General features: G+C 54.4%; 2 protein-coding genes across 2 annotated transcripts in view; both read right to left on the bottom strand.

Annotated features, from left to right (window-relative positions):
• LOC125121989 (cilia- and flagella-associated protein 65-like) lies at nucleotides 1-11,371 on the bottom strand (the record flags this gene model as incomplete). Its single annotated transcript, XM_047770255.1, has 15 exons — nucleotides 11,308-11,371; nucleotides 11,056-11,175; nucleotides 10,629-10,757; nucleotides 7,543-7,719; nucleotides 7,170-7,236; nucleotides 6,915-7,025; nucleotides 5,483-5,674; nucleotides 5,223-5,381; nucleotides 3,879-4,022; nucleotides 3,402-3,515; nucleotides 3,079-3,186; nucleotides 1,779-1,823; nucleotides 1,351-1,553; nucleotides 779-904; nucleotides 1-247 (listed from the first exon to the last, which is right to left on the bottom strand). Coding segments are annotated over exons 4-15 (1,608 nt in total), but the record flags the coding sequence as incomplete, so codon positions are not given.
• LOC125123565 (cilia- and flagella-associated protein 65-like) overlaps nucleotides 11,270-17,772 on the bottom strand; it is a 27,485-nt gene continuing 20,982 nt past the window's right edge. The window contains 6 exon segments of the mRNA XM_047773530.1: nucleotides 11,270-11,398; nucleotides 13,347-13,475; nucleotides 14,343-14,493; nucleotides 14,718-14,877; nucleotides 15,786-16,010; nucleotides 16,529-16,774. Of these exon segments, the coding sequence (XP_047629486.1) occupies nucleotides 14,366-14,493; nucleotides 14,718-14,877; nucleotides 15,786-16,010; nucleotides 16,529-16,774 (759 nt within the window). The 3' untranslated portion in view covers nucleotides 11,270-11,398; nucleotides 13,347-13,475; nucleotides 14,343-14,365.

Raw genomic sequence — 17,772 nt, forward strand, 5'->3', positions numbered from 1 at the left:
CTCTTCATCCTTCTCCTCTTCCCCGCCTTCCTTCTTCCTTAGCCTCCGCTTACCCTCCTCCTTTTCCTTGTCTCTGCTGTCTTCCGAGCTGTTGGAGGACTGAGATGGGTCTGGCATTAAGTGCAGGTTGCTCTTCTGGACTGTGAACTTGGCCGACTGCTCATTCCAGAACTGGCAGAAGTAAGGCATCTGCTCCACCAGGTTTTGGTCCACGGCCTCATGGAAGATCTTATCTTCCAGCAGGCCCCTGGGTGGCAGGGAGGAGGAGAAGGTCCTCACTGAGACGCCTTGTAGCCCCCTAGGGGGGGGCTCTGGCTTCAGGGTTCCCCAAGGGGCGGTTCTTGACTACTGTGTCCACAAACAGGTGCTAGGGGGCGGGGGTGGGGAGCCCTTGATCAGTTGCTCATTCCCATTCCTTCTTTAGAGAAAAGCATCTCTGGGCCCCATGGATTCTTAAAGGTAAACAATATAGGGGAGAGGAAGACCCAGGAGGTCAGAGTCACACAAATGAGGGCCAGAGGCCTGGGGAGGCAGCACATTGGCTGCAGACCTCATCTACCAGCTATGACAAGGCAGAACTCAGGACCCTGCTCCGAGGATCCTTCCAGCCAGCTCTATTAGAGCTGTACATCCTGGAGGGCCTGGGGCCACCAGGGGAAGGAACTTGAGAGGAAGTTCTGGTTTTCAAGAGAGGAAGGGCTTGGCCTTCCGGGGCTCCGGGTAGACCCAGAGTTGACCGATGAGCTGGAGCGATGAGGGATTGGGGGTGAGTGGTCACCTGATGATGGTGGTGAGACAGTCAACCAGGAGCTGCTTCTCTTGCTTGGAGACAAGGGCCCACATCTCAAGGGAGTCTTCATCAGCCTCCGACTCTTTCCTGGGGCACTTCCTCTTTGGCAGCTCCCTGGGGTAGGCCATGGCATCCTGAGTGGCCTGGGCAAGCCACCATGCTGGGATGGGGGTGGCATGAGCAGGGATGGTGGCTGCCCAGTCATGAGGACATAGTGAGTTTGGGGCAGAGCCCAGCCTTAACCCCAAGGTATTGCTGCTACATTTGGGGAACCAAGCCCAACCCTCCAGCACAGGACCTGGAGAGGCTCCAAGTTGGAAAAGGAAGGAAGTAGGGGCGGCAAGGAGGCTTAGGTAAGTTCCCCAGGGGGCTCTGGCTTTTGTCCCCTCCTCATAGGGACCTATACAGTAATGGTGCCATCTTGGGCCCAGCAGCGCCCCAGTAGTCCCACTGCTGCTGCATACACTCCCAAACCACAGCAAGGGTTGGGTCTGGGCAGACCTCGTTCTGGAGTGGGAGGGGGGCAGAGGAAGGATACCCCTCCCTCCCTGAGAGTTCACCGGTGCAAGAAGTGGCGGGGAAAGTCCGAGAAGAAGTTGGCCAGGAAGTAGTCGGTGGCATGGGCGCGGGCAGTGAGGCCTAAGTAGAGCATGCCTGGTGAGGGTGGCTGGGGGCATGGCCAATGTGTCTCCTCCTTTGGGATCTTAAGGTTCCAGCTGGTGGGCCGGTTGAGATACTCTTGGTTCTTGATGGGGGGCAGTGTCTTTGGGAAAGGGGAGGCATGAATGACAATGGGCTTGGGGACTGCGGTCCCATTACTGATGGGTCCCTAGCCTCCCAAACAGATCTTTTGGGCCACACAGGTGTGACAGCCCCACCCATTGGCACTTTCATCCCTCTCTTCCAGGAGGTTGGAGGTATCTCTGGGGAGGGAGCAAGGACCTTCTCAATTTATCCCAAGGAGGTGGGCCTGGGCTTCCGACCTCACCTTGTACTTCCTCACAGGTTCACAAGCTGTACAATAGGTCTGTCTCTGTAGAAGCAAGGAGACCCCTGCTTAGTATGCAAGAGGCCTGGAAGGACTCCCCTCTTCCTACTCTTCCCAATGACCCACAGAGGGCCTAAAGTCAATGCTAGGACCTGCTGTCCCCTTGGTCCTGCCCAACTCCCAGCCACGCCCTCTTCCAAAACCTTCCCTTGGGAAGTGCTGCCTGCAGACAAGGAAAATCTGGTTACCCAACTGAAAGAGAGAAAAGGAGATGCCACCAAACAGTGCAGGCTGCCCCAAGGGAGCTTGTCCTGGTGCCCCAGAGCTTTGTGGCTTTTTGTGATAAGGATACAGCCTCCTTTACTAACCCTGAATTCAGAAATCTCTTCTCCCATCACTTTCAAGACATCATTTGCCTCCAGAGCTTCAGTGGGAAGCAGTGCCTCCCTGAGGGTTTAGTGCGGAGGACACAGAGACAACTGAGGCACAAGAATGCCACCATCGGAGGCTGTGAAATTGGGGAAGGAACTAACCAAGGTGGACATTTTATCTCACATTTATCAGTCTCCCCCAAATAAATACTAATGCCCCATGTTTAATGAGTGCTTACTAGGTGCCAGGGGCTGTTGTTGGCACTTTACGTGAATTAAATCATTTACTCCTCACAGCAGTGCTAAAAGCAGATAACAATTCACTTGCATGTAAAAAAAAATGTTTTGTAAACTTTTATTTTTAAACTTCTTATTGTGGAAAATTTTCAAAAGCATGCAAAAGTGGAGAGAACGCTACAAAGAATCCTCCATTACCCCGCCGCACAGCTTCAACAATTAGCAATTCCTAGTCATCTTGTCTCATCTATATGCCATCCCTGGATTACCTTGAAGCCAATCCCAGATGTCATATTACCCCCATTATACAGTTGAGGGAACTAAGAGGTTAGTTGACCACGATCATAGAGCTAGAAATCATCAAAGCCAGGAAACAAAACTCGTTTCTAGAGCCTGTATCTGTAACCACTACCCCATACTCTCTTCCATCAGGTGAACTCTGGGTCCCCAGTGCCCAGCACCTGGTAGGTGTTCATTAAATACAAGCTTACATGAAGCAGGGAATGGTTGCCAGCTTTCCATATGTAGAGAGTCCCTTAGGGAGGTGCTACGCATAGTCTAATGAAAGAAACCTCATCTCTTAGGGCAGGCTGGCCAGTTTTTAGGACCTCCTTGGATCACCACCTCTGTCCCCTCTGGCAAGGCCAACTGGAAAGCTCTGTGGTGTTCTGAGCCGACTCTGCCCTGCTCACCTTCACTTTCCTATCTGTGATGGTGAACTCCACTTCCTGCCGTGCCTTCTCATCCTTCCACTCCTGCAGCTCCTTATGGTACTGCTTCAGGAGTTCCTGCCGGTACACCTGCAGCCCAGGACAAGGAGAGAGAAGACCAAAGTCTGGAAGGCCTTGGCCTGGACCTGTGCAGTGGGCCCCCACTTTTTCAGAGGCTGTCCCTTGCCCTCTGTCTCTGTCTCTGTCTCTGTCTCTCTCTCAGGTCTGAAGATCTCACAGCCTGTCCCACACCCTAAGACTGGGAGTTGTGTGCCATCCCACCTTTTCTCTGAGGCTGGTCCTACCTTGCATACTAGGTCAATGCTGTAGAAGCTGGCATGCACTGAGGCCTTCAGGGTCACCACAAACGGGATCGTTTCTTCAGGAGCCACCTTTCCTTTTATGGGACTCACAGATACCTATTGATTTGGGGAAGAAGCCTCTGGAGCTTAACAGGGATGGGATTGAACAAGATGCGATGGCACGGGATGGGATGCGATGGGGTGGGATGGGATGGGATACGCTGAGATGGTATGGAGTAGGATGGGATGGGTGGGATGGTCTAGGATGGGGTGGGATGGAGTGGGATATGATGGAGTAGGATGGGATGGGATGGAATGATATGGGACAAAATGGCATGGCATGGGGTGCAGATGGATGGGATGGGATGGGATGGGATGAGATGGAATAAGATGGAGTGGAATAGGATGGGGTGGAGTGAAAGGGGGTGAGTCTAGAGCCTCTCCAGAGGTTCAGATCCTGCAAACACAGAGAACTCTCACCTCCCCAAATTCTGGAGGCTTTAGCTGCCAGACAAAGACAATTGTCTCATTCTTGGAGATGTTGTTGAGGAACAGCAGGCGACTGCACTTGCTCTGCACAGGAATGTTTCCCAGGGAGATATGAGATTGGGACAAGAAGACACTCTGTTTGTGGAGAGAACACAAGAGCAACTTTGGGAGGTGAAGAAATGCTAAGCTACTAAGGCACTACTGAGTGCTTTCAACAGGCCAGGTATCACTGTAGGCAAGTGACTGGCATTTGATTCTCTCAGTGGCCTGATGATATAGGTACAACTCTTGTCCCCATTTTATAGATGTGCTACTAAGGTTCAGAGAACATAAATAATTTTCCAAAGGCCTCTCACAGGCACAGCTGAGATAAACCCAGACAGTCTCTCTCTAAAGCCTATGATTTTTGACCATTAAAATAGGCTTGGAAGAATTGAGAAATCAGAATTTGCTTAGAGAAGACAGATCCAAAGCCAACATAACCTGAGTCTCTGAAGGATGGTTGTAAATTAATAGGTGATCAGCTGTCACATCTTCACCAAGCACAGAGAAGGAGCTGTACTGTAGGAGTACTGGAAAGACTGATGCCGTGGAAGGGGCGCTTTATCTCTGTCTAAACCCTGAGTGCCTCTAGAGCTGAGACATTGTCTGGCTCTTCCCATTACTGACTGTGTCCTCCACAGTACTCATCCTGCAGTAAAAGTGCAAAGCTGGTAGGAGTGGAAGAGTGGACAGGCAAGATGTGTTGGTGGGTAGTAACTAAAGGAGCTCATGGAAGGATGGATGGAGAAGTGGGTGGATGGATGGATAGATGGATAGATACATGGTTGAGTAAATGGGCATGTGGGTCGGGGGAAAATGGATAGATGGTGGATGGATGGGTGGATGGTCAGACCTCTCAACACTCAGCAGTGTGTGAACCAAAGGTAATGTTATTGGGTCCAGATATCTTTCAGCAAAATCCATCCAGGTCCAAAGGAAGGACTGCTCTGTCTGAAGACCATACCTCAGAACCCTAGAATGGGAGAGCTTCTTTCTTCCCCTTCCAGTACCCCATCTCAATGCGTAGAGGAGAGGGCGGGAGGGAGGGCCCTGCAGCAGGTGGAGTGGCTTGCCCAGGAATGCCTGTGAGCACTAGGTGGCAGGGTAAGCCTCTCATAGAGCTGGTGCTGTCTCCTAAATCTGGAGGAAGGTTGGTTCCAGGCTTCACCTCTGTATCCCTCTCTGCTCAACTCTGTCTCACTTCTTCCCAGCCTCCCCATCCTTCTGTCCTGGTCCCCCTGGCCCCTCAGCCTCCTCCTGGGCCTCAGGCCTTCCTAGCTCCCTTCCCCCTACCTGTCCAGGAACCATCAGCCTCGAGTGGATGGAGCTGTTGTCCCCCGAGGAGATGTTGTGGAATGGGGCTGTGTCCCCCATGACATGGGGGTCATAGCCCACCCCCTGGAAGCGGATGATGGCTGAGTTCCATCCCAGGATGTGTATGGGCACGTCCACCTGGGAAGTCAGGAGGGAGGGGGAAAGAACTGGTCAGAGCAAGGCCTGCTGAGGAAGCCACCTCCATCCCCCACCCCATATTAGCCCAGGCAGCTGCTCACCGTGTAGGTCTTGGCCTCAATGGGTGAGAAGATCCACAAGACCTGAGCAGTTGTGCCTGGCTGGATCTCCCCTTTGGGGTTGAGGCAGCAGAAGATGGGGTGATCAAAATTCTTTTCCTGAACCTCCGACAGGATGTTGGTCTGGATCTCATAGGTCACAGGCACTGAGCCACCGTTATACAGCTCATAAATCTGCAGGGAGAGGAAACAGGGACCCTCCATACCAGCTTAGTGGTGGTGCCGAGAGCCTGGGATTCTCTGTCCACTGAGGGAGGCCAGGTTGTTCTCCATGAAGTCACCCTTATAGTCCCAGAACTCCACTAAAATATCTCTGATTTCCCTTGTGGCTTGAGTACTCAAGAAGTATGTAACTATCTATATCTATATCTATATCTATATGTAAATTTTTTGCTTTTTTTTTCCAGGGCCACTCCTGCAGCCTGTGGAGGTTCCCAGGCTAGGGGTCAAATTGGAGCTGCAGACACTGGCCTACACCACAGCCACAGCAACGTCAGATCCAAGCCACGTCTGTGACCTACACCACAGCTCATGGCAACACCCTGTCCTTAACCCACTGAGTGAGGCCAGGGATCGAACCTGTGTCCTCATGGATGATAGTCAGATTCATTAACCACTGAGCCACGATAAGAACTCCCTGTAATCCTTATTTTATTTGCTCTCAACTTTCGTTCGTCGAGGTATAGGAGACACGGGTGCTTGTGTCCTTAGAGTTGGAATTTAGGGCAACACCCATGCATGCACTATCCACACCCATGCATGCTTTCTAGGCTCTCATTCTAACTACCTGTGAGGCTGCCACTTGCTCCATCTGCCATTAGAGGTTGTTGTGCTTAAAGGATGGTATGGTATGAGGATGATGGGAGGACCCCCAACACTAACTCCAAAGTTTGGGAATCTCTGGATGAAACCAGGGATCTTTTGGTCCAATCCTCCATAGTAGAGATGAGAAAATGGAAGACCACGAGAATAAAGAGTTCGTCTGGATTTAGGTCTGGCCTGGTCATCTTCCTTAGCACTCACGCCTGAATATGCTGACTTTATTTCTCTAGCTTGGACCACCCTCTGAGTCCATACCTGGCATTCAACTTCCACTTGACAACTCCTCTTGGTCATTTCATAGGCATGTTAAATTTGGCCCAAACAGAACTCTTCACTCCAAAACCCGTTCCTCCCCCTAGTGTATCTCCTTCCAGCCAACAGCACTACCTATTTTCCAATAACGCAAACTAGGAAGGCTCTTGCCTTGGGTCTCTCCCAATTGCCCAGTACTGGGGTTTGACCTGCAGTTCCACTGCTTAGAGTGAAGACTTTTTGGAGGGCAAGGTCTTTGTCACCCTGCCAAGGGCTGACACAGATACACAGAGATCAACCCTAAAGGCTCTTGGTGACTAGGACAATGTAGACCACTGACCTGCCTCGGGGGTAGTGTGTCACCAATGGAGACAGGGATGAACTGATGGCTGGCGGAAGTGAAGTGCACATACTTCTGCCCCAATTCCACTGTCACACCTATGAAATTTAGCTGGAAAGAGAAAGCCCATGAGCATCTTTCCCTGGAAGGAACCCAAGTGCCCAGCAGAGAGATCTGGATGCTAGCTCCCTACGGAACACGGTTCCCTGCACCGCTCTCTTGGCTTTCCGGGACACGACCAGGGCTGGACCTCACCAGGATCTCCCGGCCATGGGACACCTTGAAGAGCACCGGGAGGCGATCGGTACCAACAAACAGGTGGCTGGAAGGGAGGAGACAGTCCCAGATGAGTTATTGAGCCCTGGTGTGAGTGGAAGAACAAGGGGTCATTACACGCCTGGGGCTATGGGGTGGCTATGTGGACACCTGAGCTAGGATGAGATAAGAGGAAAATTAAACCTCCTCTGCAGGTGGGAAGGTGAGGCCTTCTCAGGATGGTGGCCACTCAGGTACTCTGGAGTCACACAGTGTAAGGCCCGTCTGCTCCACAAGTGGGGGGTGGGGGTGGGGGTGGGGGTGGGGTGTCTCCAGGACCGGAAGTGCAGTACACGGTGGGGGTGGGGGCAACCTGTATTTGAACTCCACCATCTGCTCTTGCCCGGGACTCAGGCTCCCAGCCTTGGGGCTGATGGAGAAGATGCAATTGTCTTGCACGCGCATTTGGTGCAACTCGGTGCAGTTAAACTCTGCCTGCTCTGCCCACAGCTCCAGGTTGATCTGTTGGTCGCTTGGGAAGAGGAAGGTCCTGGGAGAGGGGTGAGAAGCAAAAGGGGTGGGGCCTCTCAGAACAGAGTTGGGAGCTCTGAGCCCCAGGTGGGATGGGTGGAGGCTTCTTCATCCATTAGGCAAGCTGTCCCATGTACAGCTTAACAAATGCATGGATGTGGATTCTTACTTCATAATGGCCCCCAAACCCAGGAACCGAAGCAGCGTTCTGATGACTAAATGGAAGGTAGAGACTGGGGCTCCCATTGTGGGTGCCAGGGTCAGAGGGGCTGATTGTTTATGTAGGTCCCTTTTTTTTTCTTTTTGTCTTTTTAGGGCCTCATCCGCGGCATATGGAGGTTCCCAGGCTAGGGTCCAATCAGAGCTACAGCTGCCGGCAGTGCAGATCCAAGCTGTGTCTGCGACCTACACCACAGCTCACAGCAACGCTGGATCCTTAATTATGTGGGGTGCTGACCCTGGAGGGGCTTGTGTGGCAAAGCTCTTGGAAGGGCCATTTGAGGCATCTAGGAATGCCAGCAGCACCAACCAGGGGGCCTCAAGAGGGCCTGCACCAAAGGGCTGTCTATGCCACCTGGAGGGCAGAGCCTGGGCTCAACTGCAAACTTCTTTCCTTCCTTCCTTCTTTTTCTTTCTTTCTTTCTTTCTTTCTTCTTTCTTTCTTTCTTTCTTCTTTCTTTCTTTCTTTCTTCTTTCTTTCTTTCTTTCTTCTTTCTTTCTTTCTTTCTTTCCTTTTCTTTCTTTCTCTCTCCTTCCTTCCTTCCCTCCTTCTCTCTCTCTTTTACTGCACCCTGCAGTGGCTTGATGTGAGATTTCAGTTCCCAGATCAGAGACTGAATCCAGGCCACATTGGTGAGAGCACCAAATCCTAACCACTAGACCACCAGGGAACTCCCTCATCTGCATTTCTATTCTGGGCTCCAGGCCCGGGGCCTGCACCTAGTTACAGTTTAGCCAATGACTTAGTGAATGAGGGAACAGATGACGTTAGCCAGTGTATATGGCGCTGTAAGGGCTCACCGCCTTAAATGCAAGGCCCCACCTCTCCCTGGGCCAAGAGCAGAGGCATCAGAGGAAGCCTGGAGGGAGTGGGCAGCGATACGGCTGCCTGTTCTCCCGATACTCCCCCTCCCATTTGGGGTTCACTGTCCTGCCTGCTGCTGCCGCCAGGCCAAGTCCATACTCCCTGTGTCTTACTGGTCTTGGCCAGAATAAAACCTTCGGTCTGTTCTTTCTGAGTTCAACAGAGACTGGCTAGAATTTTCAAAAATAACCTTCTAAGAAATTGAAAGGAAACAGAAAAAAACACAAAAAGCCTAGGAGAGTCAAGCCTTCCAAGGAAGGGTCCCTGCGTTTGGAGACTGGGGAGCAGCACGGACTGCCTTCCTGAACCTCAAATGATCTCCCGATGGACGGGCCCAGCTCAGCAGGCACTCTGCCGGGCTTTCCTCCTTCCCCGGCTTCCAGCAGCCTGGACCCTCTCCACAGAGAGTGTGAGCTGGCTTGCTGCTACACAAACACACATGCACACGCAATCCACACCAGGACACAGGCCAACGCCGCTTTTCCTGCCTCCACTCCCGATCCCCAGAGGGCCTGGCTCGCGGCCACTCAAACAGCCCAGTGAATGGCAGATCCAGAGCTCAAGGCCGGCCCCAGACTTTCCCCACCAGGCCCCTGGCTGCCAAGCTTCCCAGTCAGTTAGGGCCAGGAGCCGCCTAATGAGCCAGCTTCCCCCACATCCTCCCCCCACAGAGAGGGGCAGGACAACCCAGATAGATAGTAAGGGGTGGCCATTGCACCCCAGACCCCGCGGTAGGCCCTAGCCTCACCCCCACACGCCCCAAGGCTCTGCTCAGGCTGGAAGATCCCTGAGATCACAGGTGCCCCTCCCTGCATACAGGCACTCTTAGCTGCCCCCTGCCACGCCCAGGCTGGGCCCCTGGCTCTCTCTCCCAAGCCTGACCCAGATGGGGACACTTCTTTCTCACCTCCGTCTAGCCAAGCAAAGTTAGAAGTCATCAAAAGGAAGTTTACAAGGAAATCAAGGCGCGTGGTGGAGGCAGGGAGAGAAAAAGAAAAGGCGCTGGCATGGAAACAGGATGCTTACTGGGCACCCGTTGGGGGTTGGGGGAGGTGGCCTGGGGGGAAAGCCAAGCACGGGAAGGGCCCAGCTTGTCAGGCTCAGGTTTCCAGGCCTGGGCCCCATGTGACCGGGGAAGCACAGCTTGCCCTGTGGCCAGCCTCGACCCCTCCTACAGCTCCACGTGGCTCTGCTCAGCCCTGCCATCTCCCTGACACCAGCGCTGCGGCAGCAGAGCCCTGTCCTTCTCTGCCAGAGACGCTCCACTCGCCCCTGTACAGGGCTCATCCCCACTGGATTGGGCCCCGATGGGGGTGCCCTGGCACCTAGCACAGTGCCCAGCACGTAAGAGCACCTCAAAACTTCTTGCTGACTAAGCAGGGGTTCTGGAGCTGGACAAATCTGGCTTTGAACTTGGCTCTGCCTCAAATGGCTGAGTCCTTATCTCCCCATCTAAGAAAGAGTCAGCAGAGGAGGATTTTTTTTCACAGAGTTGGTGTGAGACTGGGGGGTGAGGGCGGGGGTGGGGGGAGAAAAGGCTCGTCAAGCACAGCAGCTGGCATGAGGCAGGGGAGCGACGGCTGCTGCTCTTTCGTTGCGCTATTGACATGACCCTGCCAGTCTCCATCAGCGTGATTCCACCACTTCTGAGCCAGGGGATGCGTCTCAGCCAGTGACAGGTCTGGTGTCCCGCCAGACAACCCCCCAGTCCCACCCTGGCTTCCACATCTCATCAATGGGGTGGGGGCTGGGCGATCTTCGCAGACATCAGGCAGCTAGGTCTGCCACTAGCAAGAGAAGCCTCTAGCACCTGACCCCTAGGCCCCTAGCAACCCCCTCCGTACCAGTCCAGGGGTACCAGTCCGCTGTTCTTCAGCGCCAGCAGCACCACGGAGGGTGGGGCGTCTATTGGTGCTGCCCCAAAATTGAAGTTGAGCTTCAGAGGGGTGAAGACAGGAGGAGTCTGGCTGGTGCTGTGTGGAGCAGAGAGAGGGTCTCAGAGACAGGGATTGGAACAGGATGGGGCCCCCTCCCCTGGGGTGGCTGGCTTGGCACCCATCCCCCTACAGGTGGGAATTGGGAAATCTGGGACTCCAGGGCAGGGGGGACTTCAAGCCAGTCCCTGCCTTCTCCAGGCTTTTCCGAGATGGGCAAGAACTGGGGAGGAGACAGGGAGCCCCTTCTTGGACGGGTCCTGGTGCTGGGGACGTGGGCAGAAAGCTCCAAGAACATCCCCAGACAGGCCCTGCCTCTCCCTGAGGCCCGCCTCACCTGTGCCGGGTCGGCACCTCGTAGGTGAGCTCCCAGGGGGTGGGGTCACGCTCCAAGTAACTGTTGAGCAGGTCCAGGGAGAAGAGGCGCCACAGGTGCTTCCGGGTGATGCCCTGGGCACTGCCCATGGAGCAGATGTCCAGGATGGAGAGGATGGGGTACACGGCCATCAGGGAGACACGACACAGCTCCTGCTTCTCCCCAACCTTGTTATCTGGGGGAAGGGGGTGTGGGAGAGAGGGGTGCACTCACCTCCCAGCTCCCGTGGGGCGGGGCCTCCAGGCTGAGGGTGCAGGGGTCCCAGGCAACCTGCCCCAAGATCATTGTCAAGAGCAGCTGTCACCTGTTGGGAGCCAACAGGCCCTGGGATGCTTCCAGCAACAGCTAGACCTGGTCTGATATTGCCTACGGACCAGGCACCGTCCTGAGTGCTTGGCAAACACTACTGTATTTAAGGTGTACTGTTACTTGTTTTCAAACTAATAGTTTTACTGACAGCCTTATTGAGGTATAATCTATATGCCATAAAATTAACCCTTTAAACACATCCAATTCAGTGATTTCCACCCCCCATATTCAGAGATGCTCAGTCGCCACCACTGCTTTTTTTTTTTTTTTGTCTTTTTGCCATTTCTTGGGCCACTCCCACAGCATATGGAGGTTCCCAGGCTAGGGGTCGAATCGGAGCTGTAGCTGCCAACCTATGCCAGAGCCACAGCAACGCGGGATCCGAGCAGAGTCTGCGACCTACACGACAGCTCACAGCAATAGCTGGATCCCTAACCCACTGAGCAAGGGAAGGGATCGAACCCGCAACCTCATGGTTCCTAGTCGGATTCGTTAACCACTGTGCCACGACAGGAACTCTTCGCCACCACTGCTTTTAGAACATTTTCATGCCCCCCAAAGAAATCCAGTACCAATTAGTCATCACTCCCCACTCACCCCTCCCCCAACCCCTGGCAAACACTAATCTACTTTCTTCTCCCTCCCCCCCCCCCTTTTTTTGTGTCTTTTTGTCTTTTAGGGCTGCACCCACAGCCCTAAACATGGAGGTTCCCAGGCTAGGGGTCTAATCAGAGCTACAGCTGCCAACCTACACCACAGCCACAGCAACGCCAGATACGAGCCACGTCTGGGACCTACACCACAACTCACGGCAACACCAGATCCTTAACCCACCGAGCGAGGCCAGGGATTGAACCTGTATCCTCATGGACACTAGTCAGGTTCATTAACCACTGAGCCATGATGTTTCTGGACGTTCTGGATGTTTCACATAAATAGAATCATACAATGTGTGGCTTTTTATGACTGGCCGCTTTTACTTTTTTTTTTTTTGTCTTTTTAGAGCTGCACCCTCGGCATATGGAGGTTCCCAGGCTAGGGGTCGAATCGGAGCCACAGCTGCCGGCCTACACCACAGCCACAGCAACACCGAATCCTTAACCCACTGAGCAAGCTCAAGAATCAAACCCTCATCCTCACAGACCCTAGTCGGATTCCTTACCACTGAGCCACAACAGACACTTCCCCTTTTACTTGTCACAATGTTTACAAGGTTTGCCCATGTGGTAACATGTGTCAGTACTTAAGTATTTTTGCCTGTACACCGTTATCATCCTGATTTTACAGATGGGGAAACTAAAGCATAGGGAGGTTAAACAACTTGTTAAGATGACATGACTCAGGAGTTCCTGTCATGGCTCAGTGGTAACCAACCCAACTAGTATCCATGAGGATGGGGGTTCGATCCCCAGCCTTGCTCAGTGGGTTAAGGGTTCGGCTTTGCTGTGGCTGTGGTGTAGGCCGGCAACTACAGCTCAGATTTGACCCCCGGCCTGGGAACCTCCATATGCAGTGGGGGCTTTGCCCCCACTCCCCACCCCAAATAAAAAAGATTACATGGCTCATAAGTGCTGAGGCCAGGATCTAATTCCAAGGAGTCTGGCTTGTGTCCAAGCCCTTAGCCACTCTCCGGTGCTGCCCAGGAGCCCCGGGGCAGGTTAGCAACAACACCACTTTACAAAGGAAGAAGCCAAGGCTCGGGCAGCTAAGGATTTGCCGAAGATCCCTCAGTAAGCCACAGCCCAGGGACAGACATACGGACACTCATCTAGACAGACGTGGTTGGTATGAGGTGTACACACCAGACACCCAAAGGCACACCCAGGCACACTCACACCCCCTCTGCTAGCTCTGCCTGGACCCTCAGCATCCTCCCACCACAAGTCCTGCTCACACTGCCCACCCCCTTTCCTCCCTGGCCCCGTGTCTGATGGCCCAGGTACCTCTGTGGGAGAGGAGAGAGTAGCTGATGGTCCAGGAGTACTGGGACCGGAACTTGGGACAGGCGATCAGGCAGATAGTGTCCTGGGACCGGGGTGGCATACTCCCCTCTGTGCGGTCCAGCTGCAGAGCTGCACAGGGATGCCCGAGTGGGGTCAAGGGCAGAGAAGGCGCTCAGTGCAGCCCAGAGGGTCCTGGCCTTTCCTCTTGCTCCATCCCCAATACCCTCCCCTGGACCAGCAGAGCACTGATTAGAGAGCAGGCCCTGAGCCAGGCCCTGGAGTCCCTCCTCCAGACCAAGACAGTGGGGACCTGTCTCTGTGTCACGGGCACCTGTTAAGCACTTTGTTCCTCCTGGCAGCCCCAGGAGGTAGGTGCCACTAGTGGCCCCATCTTACAGATGAAGGAGCTGAGTCTCAGAGAGGACATTCACCCAGAGTGCCACACGTCTAGAATGTGGAAGTACCAAGCTTTAAGCCCTGCTCTGCCCACTCCTGCACCATGGTCTGGTTAACCAGTCTTTTTTTTTTTTTTTTTTCCTTTGTCTTTTTTCCAGAGCTGCACCTGCGGCATATGGAGGTTCCCAGGCTAGGGGTCCAATCGAAGCTGTAGCCACCGGCCTACACCACAGCCACAGCAATGCGGAATCTGAGCCACATCTGCGACCTACACCACAGCTCATGGCAACGCCGGATCCTTAACCCACTGAGCAAGGCCAGGGATGGAACCTGCAACCTCATGGTTCCTAGTCAGGTTCGTTAACCACTCAGCCACGACGGGAACTCCTAACCAGTCTTATTTTCTTCTTTCTTTTTATGGCCACACCCAAGGCATATGGAAGTTCCAGGGCCAGGGATTGAATCTGAGCCGCAGCTGCAACACACACCACAGCACCAGCACCTCAGGATCCTTGACCCACTGTGCCACAGCGGGAACTCCCGGTTAAGCAGTCTTAACCAGGGCCCCCCATGCCCGCCTCCCAGCCCAGGCCTGAGTACCGAGAGGGCCGTTGTCCACAGCTTCAGGGCTGCACTGCTCCAGGAACAGGCGGTAGTAGAGGGTGCAGTCGCCCTCGTTCAGAAGCACCAGCGTCCTGGACTGCTTGCTGTTCACCAGTATGTTCCCAAAGTCCAGCTCCTTCTCCTTTGCCTGAGGGCCAGAGTCAGCCAGCCCAGGGAGGGGGCGCCCCTAGGCCCGTGGCCCCGGCTTTCCCACCCCTGGCCTCAGAGCATCCTCAAGGAAGGGCAGGGTCCGGGGTGAGGGCCCCGGGATTGAGGGGGACAGAAGACTCCCATCCCCTGCCTTCTTGGAGTCAGACACCTGGTCTCTTCCCTCCCATCTGTGCCCCCACCCGCCAGGGTCCTCCCACTCACAGAGAGGCTGCCCGGTGACGCCCAGGCCCACCAGCCGGAGCATGTAGTGAGTGGTGGTGGGAGGCTTCGTGCTCGGGGGCAGGCCGGCTTCCCAGACCCATATCCCCACTCGGAACAGGTACTTGGTCTCCTCCAGGGGGCTGAAGGTCCACGTCATTGTCTGGGGCCACAGAGATTATCCCTGCATGGGGGTCCCTGCAAACCCCTGCCCAGGCTCAAGCACATCTATGTCCCATTTGCAGGACAGCGAGCTATGGTACCTCTGAGTGTTTCTCTGGGCCAGGCGTTTATGCATATTGTGCACTGTACTGTCTCCCTAAGCCCTCAATCCTCCATCTCTATAAGCTAAGTGGTATTAGTTTGGTGCCTTGTTGTCTGATGAGAAACTGGAGGCTCAGAGACGTGGGGTAACTTGCCCACGGTCACACAGCTGATGAGGGTGCTTGGGGGATCTGGGGTGTGAACTCTTGGGGCTGACTCTGGGGGCTGTGTGGACTCTCACCTTGTAGCCTACTATGCCCGGGCTCTTCCTGACAGTGTGTTGGTGGTTCTTGGCCCGAGTTTGGCCTCCTCGACTAGTCTAGAAGGCCTGAGACCTGGGATGGCGTCTGCGAGTTTTGGTCCCAGCCTGTGCCCCACTCCAGGGACCTGCTGCTTCAACTTCCAGGAGCCCCTTTCTCACTCCTGAATGGGTAGCCACCCGTTTGACCCCCAATCCAGCTGCTCCACACCACCTCCCAGGGATCTCACAGCTTTGGAAACCGTGGATGGAGAACGGACTTGTCCCTGGACCCTGACATCAGAAACCCTGGTTCAAGTCCCAGGTCTGCACCTCCTAATTCATAGTCTTAGTAAGTGGCTTTTTTTTTTTTTTTTAAGGTCTCGGCTCCTCTTTGTAAAATGGGGGTGATGACGATAGAAATGAGGCTGGAAGGACGGACTCTGGATTGACTGGATGAATGGGAGGGTAAGCCTGGCCCCAGACAGGCATGAGTAAGAGATGATGGTGAAGGGGAGGTTGATGGGTACCCTTCCCCATAGCCCTTAGCAGCACAGCAGGGCACTCACGAGGCTCTCGTTGGGCTGGATAATCCCTCTGGCGGGCTGGACGGCCAGCATCTTTCGGAGCTGCTGGGAAACCCTCCACTCAAACTCCAAGGGCAGACGCGTGGGGTTACGGAAGGTGAAGAGGCTGGTGGAGGAGCAGCCCACCCAGGTGGGCTTGAAGAAGATGCTTTTAGAGGTGTCCAGCTTCAGCTGCAGTGGCTCCTCCCGGCTCTGCATGCTCACCTCCTGGGGCCAGTGAAGAGAGGATGAGCCCTGACATCCCACTGCAGCTCTGGCTCCCCCAAGAGTCAGAGGTGGGCAGCTTTTCCCCCTTGGAGCAGATAGCAAAGTCTCTGCTGCCCTGGGCCTGGGCAGTGGCTGCCAAAGTCAGAGTACATGGTAACCGACCCAGGAGATAGTTCTTGAAAAGAACTTAGGGAAAGGGGATGACAGATTATTTCATAGACTAGACATGGCCCCAAACATGCCTCTACCACATGCAGATATGAGTCTTGGGTGGCCTCTGTTCCTTCCTTCCAGACCTCTGCACCCCTTTTCTTGTCCCAGACCCTCTAAGGTGGACAGGCAGGGCCCTGAGGATAGCTGTCCCCAGATATGGCCAAGGGGTTCTTTCCCTGCCGTGCCACTTTCTGGAAGAGACACAGTCCCTGGGCTACTTAAGGGGAGCTTTAGAGACCACTCCCAGAAAGTGGCTTTGGGTGGCCCCACCTCCCAAGGACCCAGTCCCCATCCCTGCCTCCTACCTGGAGATACTGGGGGCAGAGATTGAACTGCAAGTAGAAAACGTGCTGCCTCCAGGAGTTGCCCTTGGCATAGGTGCAAATGAGGAAGATCTGGTGGGCCCCAGGGGCCACAAGGCCTGAGCTGGGCCGCAGGGAGATGTCTGGGCTGCTTTGGGGGGCCAGGTTGAAGGTCAGCAGCATGGAGCCTTTGTTGATCAGGAGCAGGCTGCGGTAGGAGGGTTCACCGGGCGAAACTGCAGGAAACAGCTGGGGTGCAAGAGAAGAGGGACCCATGCTCAGATCTATGCACCCCCCCCCACCCATACATATCCTTAAGGAACTCCCCACACCCAGACATATCCTTAGGGAAGTCTATGTGAGCCTGGGCGGAGCCGAATCCCAGGAGATATGGGATGTCTTTGCACATCCCAGTCAAGGCTCTGGGAGCGGGAAATGGAGGGACCCAGCTTGGCACCAAAAAATGCTTCTGTTTTCCAGAGACCTCCAGACAGAGATGGAGTGGCTGCAGGAACTCTGGGAAGTTCGGGTCTCTGAGACCCCCTTCAAGGTTCTTTCACTTTTAGGGTGCCCTCAACTCATCTGTTGAAGAACCCAGTTTTAGAGACCCCGGTCCAGAAGGTCTGGCCTAAGCAGCCCCTTCTAGATGATGCTCATGCAGGTAGCTGAGGGGAACCCCACTTTGAGAAACGGAAAACCCCAGCAACCTCAGCTGCCAGACATTCCTCAAGCACCTAGGGTGCAGCCAGCACCAGGTGAAGAGCTAGGCTGGCTACAGAACACAAGGCCAAGGTCGCCGACCAGGGTGCCCATCCAGCTGGGACAATGAGCACAGGTACATGAAGCAGCGGGGGAGCAACATGGGCCCTGAATCTGCTGGATCTGAGTAAAGGCCACAAACTGCTGGGAGGAACTGGCCAAGGGAACCGGGTGGGAGTGAGGGGTCAGCCAGGTGACCCCTGGGCAGTCAGGGGGGCTTTGGGAAGGGGTGCCTTTGAGCAGAAGCGTAACGAGTGGAGGACCAAGATCACGCCCCAGAACATTGTCCCAAGGTGGTGTCTTTTCAGCAGTATGAGGCTTGAGGGTAACACGGATGGATGAAAAGACGGATGATGGTAACAGAAGCTGGGAAGAGGCATGTAGGAGAAGCCAGAATTGGAGCACGGCCAGCTGGTTCCCGAATCTGTTTTGGTTGTTTTCTTTTGTTTCTTTGTCTTTTTAGGGCTGCACCCACAGCATATGGAGGT

This window comes from Phacochoerus africanus, chromosome 3 (genome assembly GCF_016906955.1).
Source record: "Phacochoerus africanus isolate WHEZ1 chromosome 3, ROS_Pafr_v1, whole genome shotgun sequence".
NCBI lineage: Eukaryota > Metazoa > Chordata > Mammalia > Artiodactyla > Suidae > Phacochoerus > Phacochoerus africanus.